General features: G+C 39.7%; 1 protein-coding gene across 1 annotated transcript; it reads right to left on the minus strand.

Annotated features, from left to right (window-relative positions):
- Window positions 1–1,947: 1,947 nt before the first annotated feature.
- On the minus strand, window positions 1,948–11,612 carry znf710b (zinc finger protein 710b). Its single transcript, XM_041993104.1, has 5 exons — window positions 11,538–11,612; window positions 8,568–10,139; window positions 4,715–4,906; window positions 4,265–4,436; window positions 1,948–4,018 (listed from the first exon to the last, which is right to left on the minus strand). Exons 1-5 carry the CDS (start codon window positions 11,580–11,582, stop codon window positions 3,837–3,839), a joined length of 2,163 nt encoding a protein of 720 aa, XP_041849038.1. The 5' UTR covers window positions 11,583–11,612; the 3' UTR covers window positions 1,948–3,836.
- Window positions 11,613–18,334: the final 6,722 nt, after the last annotated feature.

An 18,334-nucleotide genomic window follows, 5' to 3' on the forward strand; every position in this document is an offset into this window, starting at 1 on the left:
CTGGCAAAGCAGCCACCCCTCAAACATAGCCGGCCCAGGTTCGATCCCATTCTCCCTGACCCACTTTCTTATCTACCTACCTACCTACTGTACAAGAAAGGACAGTAGAGCCCACACAATGTTAAAATATAACAAAGCTTAAAAAAAAAAAAACCCCACTGGTGTAGGGAACATCAACGTCTCACAAATGTTTTACAATTTCCATGTGGAGACGAAGTGTTATTCATTTCGCTATTTATGATGTCATAACTAATCGATTTTGATTGGCCTGACTAGTCGACTTCAAAGTACACCTGAAATGCCCATCCCTAGTTTTTATCAGTTATCAGTATAAGGCTTTTTACTTTTGTAATGGAAACCAGTTTGTTGTCTTTTGTGCCAATTTTATACAATGCCCATGTTTCTCTGCCTTTCCCTACTGACATTTTTAAATCACACAAATTATATGATTGTACCGTATGAATGTGTGTATATATATATATATATATATATAAATATATATATACAGGGAACAGTATATACTAATTACAAGTGTTGTGTTTTGCACAATCAACTTGAATAAAAGATGATTGCCTTTTTTCTGCTTGGTTGTCACTGATGTTTTGTCAACATAATATTGAGACACAAAAAACTTACCAGACACTGTACAGACTTGTTTGGGTTGTGGTTATACTGATGTTGGTGAAGGGGGGGGGCAATAGACAACAAATCCAGATGTGCAAGTCAACAGCTAGGCAAGAGTTGTCCTCATGCAATTATATTTTATATTCACACACTGGCTCATGTAGCTCACCCACCACTAGCGCTGCAAGCTCCCTTAGAAGCCATGACATGCTCCTTCCAGTGCCCAGCAGGGAGTAGTGTTGACGCCAGCAGGTGGCTTGTCTGACAGTTTTGACAAAGCTTTTAGTTTTGGTGGTAATTACAACGTTTTACCACTAGATGTCGACAATATCAGCATCAGCCAGTTGAGTACTGGCCTGAAGTGGTTGACGCTTGTCTGAAACTTTCTAAGCTAAAACAAATGATAACCACACTGCTTGCAACTGACGGTACATTGGTTGTACAATATTTGGAATGTTGGTGGTTTGAATCCCCGAGTTAATCTGTTGTTGTGTCCTTGGGCAAGACACTTCATCCTACTTACCTCCAGCATCTGTATCTCTGGTGTGTGTCACCCAGGGCAGCTGCAGCAACCATCACCAGGTATGAATGAGTGAATGAATAACAAACAGAATGTCCATTATTCATTCACACCCAAAGCACTTTGGTCCCCTTGAAAAGTGCTATAAATATAATCCATTATTGTTATTATTAATCTTGTCTAAATCTTCGTATAAAAACCTTGAAGTAACCAAATAAATAGCTTTTAGTCATTTATATACCTACTTAATATTGTGTTTCTCAACTATCTGAAAATAACGTCTTTAACACACACACTAACTTTATAATCCACCACTGACCTGCAAATAGACAAGTCTCCTGCTCTAACCCCATTTCACAATTTTTTTTTTTAATTAAAGTATAAAAGATAATCAGAAAAATTAGCATTTACATGACTCTCCTTCCATTTTTCTATTCCTGCTGGATTAACATTCCTCAAAAATTGCTAAAGAACCTCCCACCTTATGTTATCTGCAGCCTTAAAAGAGCTACTTCTCTGATGAATCTCAAGCTTTTAATTTCTTATGGAAGTCCTGGATCATCCCTTTGTGATGCAGAATGCCAGTCTGGTAGTGGCCAATCAGGAAACGTGAGCACATTATGTTTATCCTTCTGGGGAAAACAGTGATTTTCATGGTTATCCATCACACTGGGATATTTCACTACGGACCAAAGTGTTGGATTGGCCAGAGTCATAACACTGGTGTAGCTAAAAAAAAAAAAAAAAAAAAGGCATATTCTCAGGATCAATCCCTTAAACAGTGAGAGGTTAAAACAGCCGTGTTCATCATTTAAACTAGAGAACCTTTATTAAATAATTCATGGTCAATTTCCATGAGGTCCCAGTTTAATATTTTTCATCTAAAAAAAAAAAAAAAAACTAGTAGACCATTCTTCTGGTTTTAGTGTGCATATCAAGGCTTACCTGCATGGCAGGACAAGGGGAGCTGAGTCTTCCCCAAAAATGAATCTGAGGAGCAGGACTAGTGTCAGTCCACTTTCAATCCAATCATTCCAAATCTCATTAAGCAGGACTGCCAAATTATATATGTTAGTCTTTTTAAGTTTACAGATATATATATACATACATATATATACATACATATATATATATACATATATATATATATACACATATATATATGTATACTTATTTCCAATGTTGATAATTTTTTTCCCTTTTCTGAAATAAAAGCAAAACTAAATTAAAAGTGAAGTGAAACCAGCCCTGAACTTAAGAGTGCTGAAACCACAAACAACGAAGAGAGTCCATAACTTTAGATTCTCCAAACAAACTTCTCATTCTTCATCTCATATATGAACAGACAACTGTGAAATATCTATATCATGTAATCTGCAGTTTACAAAAAAAACCTAAGAGGAAAACAAATTTGAATTTAATAATATTGCCATCATGGGGGTTTGAAGAATCCTACAATCTTATTCCCTACCCTGCTCCTCTCCTTGAGGCAAATTAATTTACTACTGAAAACTGCCTTCATGGGGAAAAGAAAAGTTAAGTGAAAAAGTGCTTGTATTGTTCACTCAGTATTTCAAAAACTAGAGCGGTATATTCACTGCACGGGATAGATTGTTAATGAAAAGCTAAATTGTGTGGAACAAAAATGGTGGTTAACACACTGCGGGTTGCAGAATCATTTGTACAGTGAAAGGGCTTTACATGCCAGCAATTATGTCTTCAGGTTTTAGCTAACATGGGACAGTAGCAGCTTTGGTAGTAAGTGCCTACCAAAGAGAAAAGCTATGGTGTCCTGTGCAAGAAAAAGAAAAAAAAAAAAAAAGGAACAAATACACTGGAAGCGGAACCTGTTCAAACTTACCACCAACATCTGGGCTGAAACAGGTACCTAAAATTAGAAACTGGTTGTTTGTCCCCTATGTGTTGGCCCTGCAATGTACTGGTGATGCTGGGATAGGCTCCAGCTTAATGGCGATCCTTAATGGACTAAGCGGTTCAGAAAATGAATGAATGATAAATATGAGCATTCAGACTAATGGATATGCTGTGACCATGTATCAAAACTTTGTTATATAGTGAGTAAAAAGCTGGCAAGGTGGAAGCTTAGTTGAAATCTGTTTCTAGCTGGCACTTTGAGTAAAAAATATAAGGGCATTAACAGGTTGTGAATGAAAACAAGGTGCCAGACTAAGTTTCTATCACATCAAATGTAACTGATAAAGCTTGTTACATACTCCACGAGAAGCAAGAACTTTGTTCTTGTTTTCGAGGCCACAAGAAGAAAAAAGTTCTCGCTCCTCGCGGAGTATGTAACAACCTTTATTCTGCAACTGCAACATTTTTTCTTTTTTTGTCAAATAACTGATACATACACACAACATACAATTTGACTGTTCATCAGTGAAAGTCTTTGAGTCTGTAAGTGTAGTATTCTCGTAGAAGGAGCACTGGACAGCGTGAACAGCGTCTCTGCGATAGGCAGCAGAGTTGAAACGTCTCCTTTGAAGTGCTCCTCCTTTCTGGCCTCCTATCATTGTCCCTCAGATCTGGCTCTTATGGAAGGAGGCCAAAACTAAAAGAAAACCATTTTCCCAGAGTTCCCCCAAAGATTCCACAACTACTCTTTCATTTTTCTTCAGTCTTCACAAGAAGAAAAAAAAAAAGAAACCCATCTTCTGTGGTCCATTAACACTCATGGTGTAGTGTAGCTGCTTGTATCCTTCCCAAAATTGTAATACTCCTCCATGTCCTCCATGTTTGCTGTAGTGAGTTTAGTGAGGTTTTGGGAGCTACCATTGTCCATGTTGTCTGGTGATGTAAAGCTGAAGTTCTGGCCTTCATACTCCCCCTGGCTTTCCATTTCTGGAAGAACTTCTGGAAAATTCAAAACATTACATTATTATAACCCTTTCAAAGCTGCCAATAAGAATTCTTGCAATGAATGAATAACCTTATAGCCTTTAAGTCATGACTTTCCTTATGTTTTTCTTACAGCTGGTTGGCTTCAAAACCATGCTTTTATCATTTATTAAGGATATAACACAGAAAATACAAGGTGCATTTACTCAAAAACATTTAATTAAAAGACGGGGAGAAAAAAACAACCAAACACATCCCCACCTTGTCCTTCTGGTGAGACGTCCATTCCGTGCTTGACCTTCATGTGTCTGCTGAGGTTGCCCTTCAGGTTGAACTTACTGGTGCAGTAAGGACACTTAAATGGCTTACTGCCAGCATGGAGGTGCATGTGGCCCAGGAGGTTGTACATTCTGTTAAAAGACTTGCCACATACCTGGACAAAATAAACAAATCAAAAGGCTGAAATTCATGACAGATGCATCGAACTAATACATTACAAAAGCAGATAGAAAATGGTAGTTAATGAAAACAGTTGCCTTGAAATCCTAGAAATTTTGTTCCATTTAACTTCAGAGAAATAACTGATGTTAATGTATAATTCTCCTGTGAGATACTTCCTCATAGCATGTTTTTCCTGTTGCTAAATCCTGGTGTGTTAAATTGAATTGAACTGAGCTCTTGCTGCTGGCAATGAGAAGTTCAAATACCCACCTTGCATTTGAATGGCTTCACAGGCAGGTGGACAATCATGTGGGTCTTAAGGGTCTGCTTCTGTATGAAACTCTTGAAGCAGACATGACACTGGAACGGTCTGACGCTGTTGTGGATGAGCATATGCCTCTTCAGGTTGGCAGACAGCGTAAACTCTCGAGAGCACACTTCACACTTGTGGCCTTTCATCCCCTGCGGAGTCCAAAAGGAGCACATGGGTCAGTCAACAAAATGTAATAGTGGCTGATGTTTACTAGGCTGCATAAAGTCAGGCAGAATTGGGCCGATTACGGTCACTTCTTAAAATTGCAAAGGAGACATGAAGGCTACAGCTACAATTTTTATACATGCCCTCAAATAATAAGAAGTACATTACTGTTTTGCTCCTGAAAAGAATAAAATCTCCACAGGACAGTAACTCTCACACAGCACATGTTGCCCCTAAACTGCCCAAAACACCTTGTTTGTAGTTCAGACTTGTCTTCTATGACTCTATGGCATCACCATGTAACACTACCGCATGTTTCCTGTTTCGTGGGTAGCACACCACAAACGGAGTAAGTTGCTGCCTGCACCAAACAAAGTCTGATCATTTGACTGAAAGAAGTGAAATCTTATTATTACCAGTTATTTTGTCCTATTGTCCATAATGGAAAAAAAACCTTCACCCATTTACACAAACCACAACACTAAACTGACATTTTATAGCTTGACAAGCCATTCATTCAGAATTTCCTGTTCCTTTGAACCTTGTCTGTGTCTCAGTCACTTGTGAGACCCAGATAATGTCTTGACAACAGAAAATACTGACATATGAAGCAAACAGAACCAAGACAAATGCAAAATTTGACAATTTAGTCAATCTGCACTTACTGATAAAACAGAGCACACACCCCAATCTACAAAGACACAAAAACAGCTGAGGGAAAAGTTTTTTTTTATAAATAAACTTACGTTAGTGTGTGCAAATGTGAGCTCTCACGATAAGTAGTGTGTGTTAAGTGTTACTGGATGTAATTTGGATAATGCAAAGCAGTAAAACTGATTTCAGATTTCACACATGCTGCAGAAGGAAGGGGTGGAGCAGAGTCGAGCTGTTCACTCCAACCTCTAAAACCAGTTGCTATCAACAGAGATATAAATTCCTTGTTAAGAAGGGTACTGCAGTCCTCTAAACCCATGGTAATTTGAAGTAAGCATGTCCGACATTTTAAGACCTCAAGAAAATGTGTCAGCTTGTGAAAAAAAGAGGGTAATATCGATTCCTGAAAGTGACAAAACTTAAATTAGAGTCAAAGGTAACAAAAAGGTGTTAAACAACATTAAAGCAATGAAAGCTTTTCTGATTTATGTCCTGGTAGATTTAGAGAAAGTGTCTCAAATACCACTACTCAAGTCATAATCCAGACTCATCTAAAACCATGTGATGCACATCTTTCTGTTGTTCATTGCAATTTGCTGCTTCCTCGTCCATTCCACTTTGCAGCAGACAAATGGCTGGAGATTGGATGAGTAGATTCTGGGTTATTGAGAAAACTAAATGCGAATTACACTAGTCACTAGAAGGTCGAAAGCCAAGGTTTGTGAGAGGAAACAAGTCTGGCAGACTGCTGGTCCGCCCACAATCTACAGGAAATGGGTCATGTTGCTCATGTCCACCAGGGGGAGCAGTGAGGTTCAGTGTGATGATGAGTGTAGTTTATAGGTAGATCTAGTATTAAGGTTTTCTTTTAAATCTATTACTGTGCTTCATTTTTATGTATCTATATAATTCTATCATTCTATCCATCAGACTAAGATTGTCTTTGCAAGATGAAGGATTTTAGAGTGACGGGGAGTCATTAGGAATACAGAGGCTGTTGAGCTCTTTGACATTATCTTCTTAATCTGTGTTAATGTGTTTAGAAGAGGCAAGGGCAACTAAGCATATTTCATTCAGAGGACTGTGATGAAAAGTATATGACGATGCTTGGCTTTGTGCAGATACAGATCAGAATTTTAAAAGCATAACAGACAAACCCATATCTCCCTCCAAGGTTTCTTTTTTTGTCTCCTTAAACTGCAAAGAAGGCTTTTTAGATGACAAGTTCAGCATATAAAGCGCCATCATATGCAGAAGATGGGTGATTAAAACCCTTTATTCATGAAGAATTCCATTTCTAGAATCTTAACAGCTTTGATCTGAAATGTTAACATACATACACCTTTTTTAAAAGTAAAAGTTCTTTTTTTTCTTTTCTTTCAATAGATTTAAATAGATTCAAATTTAATTAATCATTTCCTTGTAAGGTGACAACAGCGACTCACGTGACTAAAAGTTTAGTCAGGAGTTTAGTTTAGAGAGGAGATTTTAGCACAATTGCAAGGTTGCCAGTGTAGGGTTGCTTCTGTTACCTTCTCTTGCAGAGATGATGCCAAATTCAGATTTTATTTTTTCATTCACCATTGGATTATATTCACCAGTAAACTATTTAGCAGCTTATTGCCTTTCACATTAGCAGCTATTGCTAAGGCCGTGGGCTCCACCATGTTCAATACACAGAATGTTTTGAAAATGACAGGAAGGGACATCACCAAGCACATACGGACTATGAAATTAATCCGAAAATGGACCAGCAGCGTTACCCAAACTATTCTAACCAGACCCACCATCCCAAATACAAGGCTTTGTAGTTTTTATTTTCTTTTAAAAAAAAAAATTTTTACTTTGTTTTCTTGTCTTGTCTCAGCAAAAGTCATTTAAAGTCTTGTTTCCTCTAGAACAGATTTACACTTCGTTCTTATATTAAAATATATATATATAAAAAAACAAAGTCAACAGTTTGATGTTATTTATGTGATTTACATGACGGCATATCATAGCTGCTCTCTGTGTCCACGGCAGACTTCTGCCCTGATGCCACATACAAAGACAAGTGTGCACGCACCGGTGATCAGTTCTTGCTGTGAACCTGAAGGAAACACTGTCCAGTAAATGTAGACAATGATCTTTCAAATATTGCATTTCAGAAGCACATGTGGACACGTCAGATTGTTAAAATTATCTAATTATTCCCAGAAATCTGATTTTGATGCTCCTGTAAATGGACTGTTGTCATGGAGCAGTGTTTTATAAAAAGTTATCTGAGAATGTATTTAATATAAAAAATGGTGTTACATAAATATCTGTAAATTAACTGATATACAGTCAGATTTAATACAAATTAATCATATCAGGTTGTTGTGAATCTAATCAAATCGACTTAGGAAATTAGTGGTGATACCCAGCCTGTCATGGAGCATACACGAATGAAAAGTGAAAAGGTGATAAACTGAGCTCAGAGTTACAGCATGCAAAAACATTTCTTTATAGACATGTTGCCACCACACTGACAAAAGCTCATATTGGCAGTTTGCTCTTGTATATCAATGAAGTTTCCTGTATTTACTATTTATTTTTTCCCTTATGAAAATTTGAACTGAGTGTAACTTGGGCTGAATCATAATGGAAATGGTTTGAATCTTGTGAAAATTCTCACCTCAAAAATCCCAAAAAAGGTTTTGCCACAACATAAATCTAACAAAAAGAAAGCATGACTTTTAACCTGACAGGCTAAGAATTCTTACTCAACTACTTCAACCAGATCTCAGTGAATAAAGAGCCGGTAAATACCTGAGGCCTTTGTATGACAGAGGCGTGGCCTCCATCTGGGGATCAGAAGTTGTTCTTTTTGTATCTCTGTGTTTGAGCTTTCACTCTCCCCAGCAATAAAATAGTACTTCAACAGTCTAATAATCTATATAAGTAACATCTATAGTGTGTCTATAATTACAGCAGTCATAAAGTCTGAGTGGAAGTGTCTGGTTCTAATACCTTATGAGTTAGCGAGTGCTGACGTAGGTGGTGGAGCTGCACAAACTCCAGGCCACACTGGGAGCAGGTGTAAGGCCTTGGGCTCTGGTGCTTCAGGAGGTGGTTCTGAAGCTGGCTACGGTAGGCAAAAGACTTGTTACACTCTGTGCACTGGAAGGTGTGGGGTCCTTGGTGGCTGGTCTGGTGTCGTTTGAGGTGGGCATAGGTGGGAAACTCCATGCCGCACTGCGAGCAGACATGACAGCGTCCTCGCTCGTGCTTCACTTCGTGCGCTCGCAGTTCGCTGGGATAGGCGAAGCCACGGCGACAGAAGCGGCAGCTGTAGGGCTTGACGTCGGTGTGTTGGAGCATGTGTCGCTTCAGGTGGCTGGTCTGGGTGAAGCCCTTCTTGCAGACGGTGCACTTGTGGGGCCGCGTACCTTGGTGGGTTAGCAAATGGGTTTGAAGATGACTGGGCTGCTTGAAGAGCTTCCCGCAGTGTGGGCAGGCATGTGGTTTGATGCCGTTGTGGCCCAGGATGTGTGTGACCAGGTTGTACTTAGAAGTGTAAGATTTATCACACATGCGGCACTTCCAGCGCTTCAATCCATCTCCAACATCTACGCAGTAAGATTCATCAATCTGGATGTTGATATCTAGCCGGTCTACCCTGCGGCCGCCATGACGACGAGGTGGCTGGGGGTGTGGAGGTTGCTGGTGCTGTGCTCCGCCGCCCCCATCTGTCCACATCATGCTCTGGCTGCCGTCTTCATACTCGCCACCCATGGCCATTTCTGCTGAATCATAGCTGCCCACCTCGCTAGTCTGGAAGTAGCTGCTGATGGCTTCCTCCTGCTGTGTGGGCTTCATCATGGAGTTGCCCCTGTTTTCTACATCCTCTTCATCTTCTCTGCCACCTTGACTGTGACCCCCCATAGAGCGCTGGCCCTGAAGTCCTCTGTGGCCCTGCTCTGCTCCTCTGTGGGCCACCTGGGCCGGAGGAGGATGGCCGTGTGTGCTAGCCTGCTGCTGGTTAGTTACTTCCCGCTCACACTCTGCACAGTTCTTATTGGTGCCTCTGAGGGTGGCCGGATCAACTTGAACTAAACCACCTCGGGGAGCCATATTGTTCAACATGTGGACACAGGAGGACATTCCAGAGGTCACCCCTTCCCCCTTCACATGGGAAGAGGGCACAATAGTGCCCTGAAGACCATGACGGTCTGGGACAACCATTTTTTCATCCTGATGTTGAGGCAGCCCCTGTTGCCACCTCCTCTGACTGCAGCTGGGTTGCATCTGACCGTCTTCTCCCAAGTTGTCTCCTAGGTAATCTCCGTTGGCTCCAATAAGCTGGTCCGCGTACTCGTAGTCAACTCCGTCTACTGGGGGTGCAGGGGACTCTTTGGGTTCACCTGTATAGAAGCCGTTGGGTGCAATGGTAGCTCCAAACACTTCATTCTGGGAGATGAGACCTAGCACGGCGGCCTGGGCCAAGGACAGCACGACTACAGGATCTGTCTGTGTGCTTATGTCCACCAGCCTGGCCATTACCTTGGGCTCACATCTACCCAGGCGCCGGCTCGCCTCCTCCTGGAACAGAACAGGACATGCATGCACAGATATCAGTCAAAATATCGGCATGTCAAAGAAAAAATAGCAATTTTATATGTAACATGTCTGCTTTGTTGTTTTAGCCAGATTATGAAAAAGGACCAAAAACTGACACATGAGAATACTTTACAAATTATCACCTCAGTGTTCATCATTAAAAAAGTAAATCATATGCAAATTGTAACCACAAATGGCAGAAAAGTTTGAACTACATTTTGGCAAAAGCCAAACTAGAGCATGCTATCCTCCAACAAGAATGTATCCTTCATCAAATCTGAATCATCACTGGGAAAAAAGGATTTGAGGCTCATCATCTGATCAGTATTTTTGTTCCTGCTGTCAAGAGGAAGAAAGAAAGCGACTTTGATTTTTAAGAGTTGTGTAATTTCATCACTGGAGAGGAAATGTTTTCCTGCAAACACAAACCTATTTCCCAATCAGCCTGTCTTGTAAAAGTAGGCAGCCTGAATGAGAGCTGACCTAAAGGTAACCCTGAAATCTGGTGACTGAAACACAGGAACTATAAAAGACAACATCCCTAATCTACTGTGCTAACCATGTATGGCCTGTGTGTGTGTGTGTGTGTGTGTTGAGGGGGATTAGATGGCTAACTCATCTACACACACGCACTGAAGTGCAAGAGGAAGAAAAAAAAACTGAGTAAGATTAAGAAACAAGAATATAAAAGCAGGAGAGGAGACAAAAACAGATGAGAGCAGAGAAAAGAGAAGAGGAAAAAATAAAAGAGGAAGAAAAGGCTCAGAGCAGGCAAGAGTCTCATGGAGGGAGGAAGGGTAGAGGAAAAAAGAGAAAATGAAAGGAATGGAGAAATGGAGGGAGAGTGAAGGAGAGATGAAGAAAAACAGGGGTGGGCAAGAGAGGAGGAAGGCTGGAAAGACAGAAAGACACTGGAGAGGGAGGAGGGAGGTTGAGTCAAAGAGTGAGAGGGTGAGTGTGAGGCAGCGGGCAAAAGACGGCAAGAGGAAGAAAGAGAAAAGAAGATAGAGAGAGAGAAAGGAAGACAGAGAGGCAGTGAGTAACCTGGATACAGACAGAGAAAAGAAAAAGCCCAAATGAAAGCCAGACTAAATGAAAAATGTGAGGTGGAACAGACAAGTGGTAGAAAAAGAGCAATGAGGAAGAGTTTAGAGGATCGCAAAAGAAAAGGTGTTGAGTCCATGTTTGACACTATTCTTAATCTAGGACAGATATAAAATTCACTAATGGCAACTTTATAAACAAAGAAAATCTTAAAAGAATCAAAGCATCCCTACAGACAGTTCTCTGCTCATCTTTCAGCCTCGCTGAATTCAAGCACGTTACCACCACCTCTAATCTACCACATAAGAAGCTAAGAGTGACACTTAATGAACTCACCACACTCCTCCTGCTGTGAGGTTTCAGGTGCTTTAAGGATCTCATTCTTCAGTGCGAGTGTTGAGTGAGAATAGGTTATGCTTGCCTCCTATTTATATGTGAAGGATGAGAGGGAGGCGGGGCTAGCATTACCCTCCTCCTTCCTCCTCAGCACGGTTTCAGTAGTGACTCCGGTCACACCAGCAGACACAAACAAACAAAATGTTGTTCTGCCAAATGAGCATGTGGCCAGCAGGTTTTAAAACAAACACATGGCTAATCAGCTCACACATCACTGATTCACAAGACTCCTTGATTGTCTGGTGATGAATGGACTAAGTCACCTTCAAAGACACAACAAAACACACAAACCAAACATAAAAAATAAAATAAAATCAACATATCGGTGTGAAATTATGGATTCTCCAGGCTGCCTTCAGCCTCACCCACTGGTCTCTCCTCCATGTCTGTTTGTCATTCTTCATCTTTTTTTCTGCCTAGCCGTTTGTCTTTCTTCTTTTATCTTTAGCTCAGTCCTTTCTGTCCATCCTCACTGTTTCTTTCTCCCATTTATCAAGTGAGGTTTGTAAATACGGTGTTGCAAGACTGTTTCATGCACAGACTCAGCTTCAAGTGAATGACAGGGGAAAAAGAGGAAGATCAGAGGAAAAGAAAATAAAGAGATAGAAGGTGACTGACAAGGAGATGAGCAAATGGAAGAGAGGAAGACGGAAGGTGAGATTGGATGGAAAGAATACTCAAGAAAAAGAGAGGGGAGGGGAGAGACAGAATGAGAGAAAGAGACAGAGGGGGATGGGAGCAGAATGCAGTGAAAAAGAAAAAGAAACATGCTGAAAGAAGGAAAGAAAGAGAAGAGTTGAAGAAGAGAACAAAGCAATTTTTCCTCTTTTAATGCTGAATCAAACACCTCGTTTCAATGATAGATGTACACACAAACTCAACTCCTGATAGACACGTTAGGAAACATTGAGGGTTGGGTATGAAGGAAGAACTTTGATCTCTTTTTAAATCATCTCAAGCTCTACACACTTCTAGTGAAATTAAGGTTGGATGAGGAGATAAGATAGCCACAGAGATGAGAGTTTAATGACCAAAGTCCACAAAGGTCATGCATACCCTGCCAATGATGAAGCTGAGACAGCGCTAAGATGCAAACTATGAATGACACCAGCATTGTCAGTGTTGTTTTGGATGTATTTTGAAGCCAAGAGGCACAAGTTATAATAAACTTGGAATTTAACTGACTATTCTTCACATTATGCATTAATCTTTCTATCAAAATCCATCAAAAATGTCTCAAGAGCTGGTTCACAACACCAGGAGATTATGAGATGCATTTTCACTACTGAAAACCCAAGTGCCACCAGATCGTACAGGAAGTAAGTCATGATGCAAAACGCGCACCACGGAAATCAGTTCTGGCAGCTGAAGATGACATAAGGGATGACAGATGAGTACCAACTTATTTGTAATGATTACTGTACAGAAAAGTTAAAGCAATATGTATGAAGGTTGAATAGAGCAGCAACTGTTACCAGCGCATACTCACCCACTATAATGACTAAGTTGGGCATTAAGTTGACTTTTTATTAAGGAGCTGGCAGGTTAAAAGTGAATTTATAGTCAGTTCAGTATGGACTTATATGAATATATATTATTATTACACATGCATATTCTCTGGCTTATAAAATTCAAACAGCACAAAAATAAATAAACAATGCAAAACCTACACCAATGTCAGAACCAACTGTTTTGTTGTTGCTTTTTTTTTTTTTTTTTTACATGGTACTGAATTTTTCTCTACTTTTCTTTATAAAGTGACATTAACAATTTGTTGAATATCATAACAGTTGCTCATTCTGTCAGTAAACCTGTAAAAAAATTTTACTTTCTGCTCTAAAAAAAAGCAAACAAAAGGCTTATTACTTTATTCCTATTAATTGAGGGTTTGCAAGTCACAGGAAGTTGCCAAAAATAAGCTGTTGACAGCAGTGTGCATTATTAATGAGCGTGTGAGCCAAAGCAGCAAGTGTGGAAGGTTTGTTCTCTCTGCAACATATATCCCCATAAAAGGGGCAATATTCCCTTTACCTCAATCATACATCCCTCCCAACACAGACACTAACTTCTCTTAACACTAACTTGAAGCCAGTTTTAAATGCAATGTGAAGAGAAGTGCTGTGTTTATGAGCAGCCAAATACTAGGATGATAACATTCCTTCTTTTACATGGTAATTTACAGGAAACTTGGAGAAAACTCCTGGTAGAAGCTGGGGTAGAATTTAAAAGTCATAAAATGTAGTTTGCTCATTGTGGCCTTTTTAGTTTCTTTTGTATAGTTCCCCTTCAATCTGATCATTTAAAGGCTGAATAATTTTTTTTTTTCTGTAAAAATAATTTAAAATTGTGAGGGATAAAAGGAAGCTTCCCTATAAACAATCTGTCTCCTACATCAACAATGTCTTTGTCAAGTTTTTCTCCTTTCAAAATAAAAATTACGTGACAGAATAACTTGTTGCTCTTTCCTACTTCCTGGTTCCTTAACCAATCATATGCGACTCCCCACGGTTGCCTAACAACAACAGCAGCGTTTGGTATTTTATGTCGGCAAAAGAGCAGCAGCGTGCAGGTATGGAAGCTAGTAAAAGAAACGGACCAGAAATAGTTTCAGAGAAACCTAAAAAGCCTCGGCGTCCTGCTAAAAAGCAAACGGCCAAAAACAGAATAAAACGAGGATCAGTATTGGAGGATATTTTAAAAGATGGAGAAGTCTAAGAGACCATATTAATTTCAAGATGGATGCAGAGCTGGCAAAGTTTTTCTTTGACAGGTAAACACTGGAATTTTGCTTAAATTAACCAAACAGTTTATCTTTATTTACAAAGATTTTAGTCTAATTTATTTCTCATTAAATTAATTTGTGTGACTGTATGGATGTATTAGTGGAGTAAATTGGTGGCCTATTAATTTACAACAACAAATATAATGATGTTTTGGCCAAGTGAATAGTGTGTTTGTTCTTATCAAATTAATTTATTAAGTAAGACTAAGGGAAAACAGCCGCTGCGTGGCATTTGTTGATTAATGTAGCGTTTGTTTACACTCTATTTTATGTTAACGTAAATTAGAGCATGAAATTAGCGCAAGCATTGCATAGCATAACAACTTACTGTGTGTGAATCATCTTCGCTCATCATCGTGATGTTTGCTGGCGCTATGTTCTCCGTCCTTCATAGACTGTATATAAAAGAGCTGTCCTCTTATAAACCGGCAACCTGGCAAAATTCTCCAAGGGAGAGGGGGGGAAGGAGGAAGAACGTTCTCCTTGTTGTTCTCTTTCGACTGCAGTTCTGATATGAAATACAAGGTGTCAATGCTACTTATTTTGCCTTTAAAGTGATGCTTACTTTAAATAAATTTCTGCTTTAAGCTGACAGTATCACAGAGATATATTATTCCATTTACAGAAACCAAATGGATTATTTCCCAATGCTGCTGCACTGCACGCCAACTGCTGCAAGTTCTGCTTCAAGCAGAACAACTCCTGCTTTTTTGAGTCCTGTTTACAGCCCAACATTTAAACTTTCTGAAGTCAGCTGGTCTGAGTCAGGCAGTGTGTTACCTATGAGTAAGACCCAAGAACTGGCCCTGTCAGGAACTGGAGGTGGGATTATGGTGACCGACCAGAAAAACTTTTTTTTTTCTTATTCTTAAATTAAAACAGAGCAAGTGTAGCATTTAGTATGGCTTAAAAAAACACTAACACTGACTTAAAGCAAAAGCAACAGTGTAAAATATTATTGGTAGCTGGCTTTTGTAAATGCTGCCCTGTACACTGCAGAAAGCTCCAATCACTGTCACCATTTGCAACAGTGTTACAAGCAGGCATTTTAAAAACCCCACTTTGAAATGATCAAATCCACCTACTGCTGTGTGCAGCAGCATGTATAATCCCAGACTGGTAACTGACATCAAGTTGCAGGAAAAGCAAGACAAACACTGATTTACGGAGAGGATGAGCTTTCTTCCTGCACTGTGGTTCTCCACAAAAATTCAGAATACACTAGACGGAAATTCAAAAGACAATTAGCCAGTGTCGAAACAGATGTTTAAAGTGACAAAGACATAACTCTGTGGTGACTATGGTCCGTGCCAAATAAAACAGTTCTGAAGAGATTTTTAAGTAAACCAATTCCAAACTGGACTAGCAGAGTGTCAGCACCAGTACCTAATTCAAGTTGGCTGAAAAGGGGTGTATGTCCTTATTTTTCTCTGAAGAGGAGCAACAAATTTGTACTCAGTGCCAGTGGAAGCTCTAGTACCAACACAAATAGTACATCTTTTCATCATGGCGGTTTTACACTTAACATTCATCATGTGGCAAATGCTGAATGTATCAGCATCATGTCTGAATGAGCATCCTGGTGGTTTTCTGTAGACAATCTTATTTGTTCTTGCAGACCTACTAATTGTCAAGCAAATACATAGATTTTTAATAGTTGTGATGTTCTTAAGTATGGTTTGAAACTGTGTTTGCATGTATACCTGGGCTGTATGGCATTGCTGTCTGGGGTGTACCCTGTGCTTCACCTAATACTATTAGAGATATTATATTACATTACAATAGAAAGTGTTCAACAAGCTAAGATATGTAGAAAACTTTACAAGAAATTCAAGACTTCACACAGACTACAGTGAGGACAGTCCAATCTTGCACAAATTTCAAACAATTCATGCACAATACAAACATTTCTGAATGGATGTGTGAGGAATGTATGACAGAATGTGGCTGCTCTGGCTGGATTAAATTATTCCTTATTAATACTGGAAGTTAGTTAATACTAGTAATTAAATGCTAACAGATTAAAATGTTTGTCTTTGAAGCCTGATGCCTTTTTAAATATGGAACACCAATCCACTGTTTAGCAGGAGAGAATCTAGATAATGCAATCATAATAGACCAGTTTTATTTTCCTAGTAATAGTATTACATGATAGAAGCTCACTCTAAGTTGAGTTGCAGTTGAGTCAGGTTACTGTTGAGTTTAAACTGGCCAGTTAACTGGACTGGTGCACACCCACTTAATAGAATGACTGAGTTATTCCTTCTACTATTCCCAACATTGCAATGCTGGGGACTGTACAAGGAAATGCTGATGATATTCAACCAATTAGCCTTTTCAGTGGGAGATCATCAGACATAAAAGTAAAGCCAAATTCAGTGCACAGACCTCTTTAAGTTTCTGTTATTAGAGCGAAGCAAGACTCTGGAAATGCTTTAGGTGACTGCAAGTTAACAAACACATTTAATGGACAGCTTTTCATTCACAATTTTTCCATGCAGGTTGCAGTCTGACTATAAAAAAACAGAAAATAATAATTACATGGGGGCGGCTTCACTGGGAATTTTGCTGTATCAATATACACCTACACTTTACTGTTTTCATAAATATGCAAAAAGATGCAAATATATGGATATCTGGAGCAAGTATGGAGGGCCTAGCTTCATTTGAGTCTAGTTGAGTGTGTACAGGTAGGAGCTATTCGACCTTCAGCTGAATGTTAGTCTAGTTCAGACAGCTTCAATTTTATTCAAAATCAGTGTGATTGTCTGTTATTTTGTCAGACTAACATAATCATTTGTTTTTTGTAGCGTCTATCTATTGAAGCCAGAGAAGTTTTGGTGCACAAAGCCTTACACTTCAGGCCACTTCCTAACTGGCTTCAAATTTCAGACCCTGTAGCTTCATCCATATTTGAGACAATATTCTCGCTGCGGTTTTACACAGTGAAAAAAGCAAGTCGAGTCGAACTGTTTAGAGGGGAAACAGCACAGGTGTGGCATGACACAGCACCACAGAGCAGCACCTGTACTTGACATGCAGTAAAACCTGAGTAAACCATTAATGATTACAGCTTCTAGATGTGCAGAGGGAGCAGCTCAGCTAATGAGGCTTCTTTATGAACCTGAGTTGAGGCACCTGGTTCATCTAGCTTCCACTCCTCTGAGGATCATGACTGTCTTTTGTGCTTAAGTTGCAGCCAAGCAAGTTGGCCACTTGTTGAATACGTGCAAACAAAGAAACTACTATGTTTGCTGATAAACAACTAACTTTAAACCACACTGTTAGAGGAGGCAGTGTATTGTGTTTATGTTAATGTGGATAATAAATGTTGTAAATGGCAACACGAGGCTTTAAAAAAAAAACACAGACACAAACAAATATTATTTATGTTCTAGATTTAGGTTATATTCTGAAACTCTAACCGATTCAACCCTTTTGTATTTGTTGTTTCTGACAGAAAACATTGTTAATAAAGTTTTGTATCAGAAATGTCAGACAGAGGTGTGGTAAACAACATGATAGAGAGAACATGGAGAAAAGGGAGAAAGCGGGAAATGGCAGAAGACAAAATGGGGGCGTAATACAGGAAGCAGAGGGAGAAAGAGGGAGAAAAAAGATGATTGCATGAAATGAAAGAGGGATTGAAATGGAGGGAGGGGAGGGGATAGAGTCGGATGGGAGGGGGTGAGATTGAGCGAGTGAGTGAAATGGAGGAGTGAGAGAGAAAGAGAAAGGAAAAAATGAGAGGCTGTGGGGGAGGGGAGGATGTTGAGAGAGAGAGAGAGAGAAAGACGGATAGCGAGACAGAAAAAAAAAGAGAGATGAGACAGGGAGCGACGTTAGACCGAGACAGAGAGGGAAGGAGGGGCAGTGTGCAACGTGAGAGAGGAAGAGGGAGAAAAAGAGGGAGAGAGAGAAAGAGAGGAGAGGGAGGGGAAAGGCATGATGGAAA

This window comes from Melanotaenia boesemani, chromosome 1, assembly GCF_017639745.1.
Source record: "Melanotaenia boesemani isolate fMelBoe1 chromosome 1, fMelBoe1.pri, whole genome shotgun sequence".
Taxonomy (NCBI): Eukaryota; Metazoa; Chordata; class Actinopteri; order Atheriniformes; family Melanotaeniidae; genus Melanotaenia; species Melanotaenia boesemani.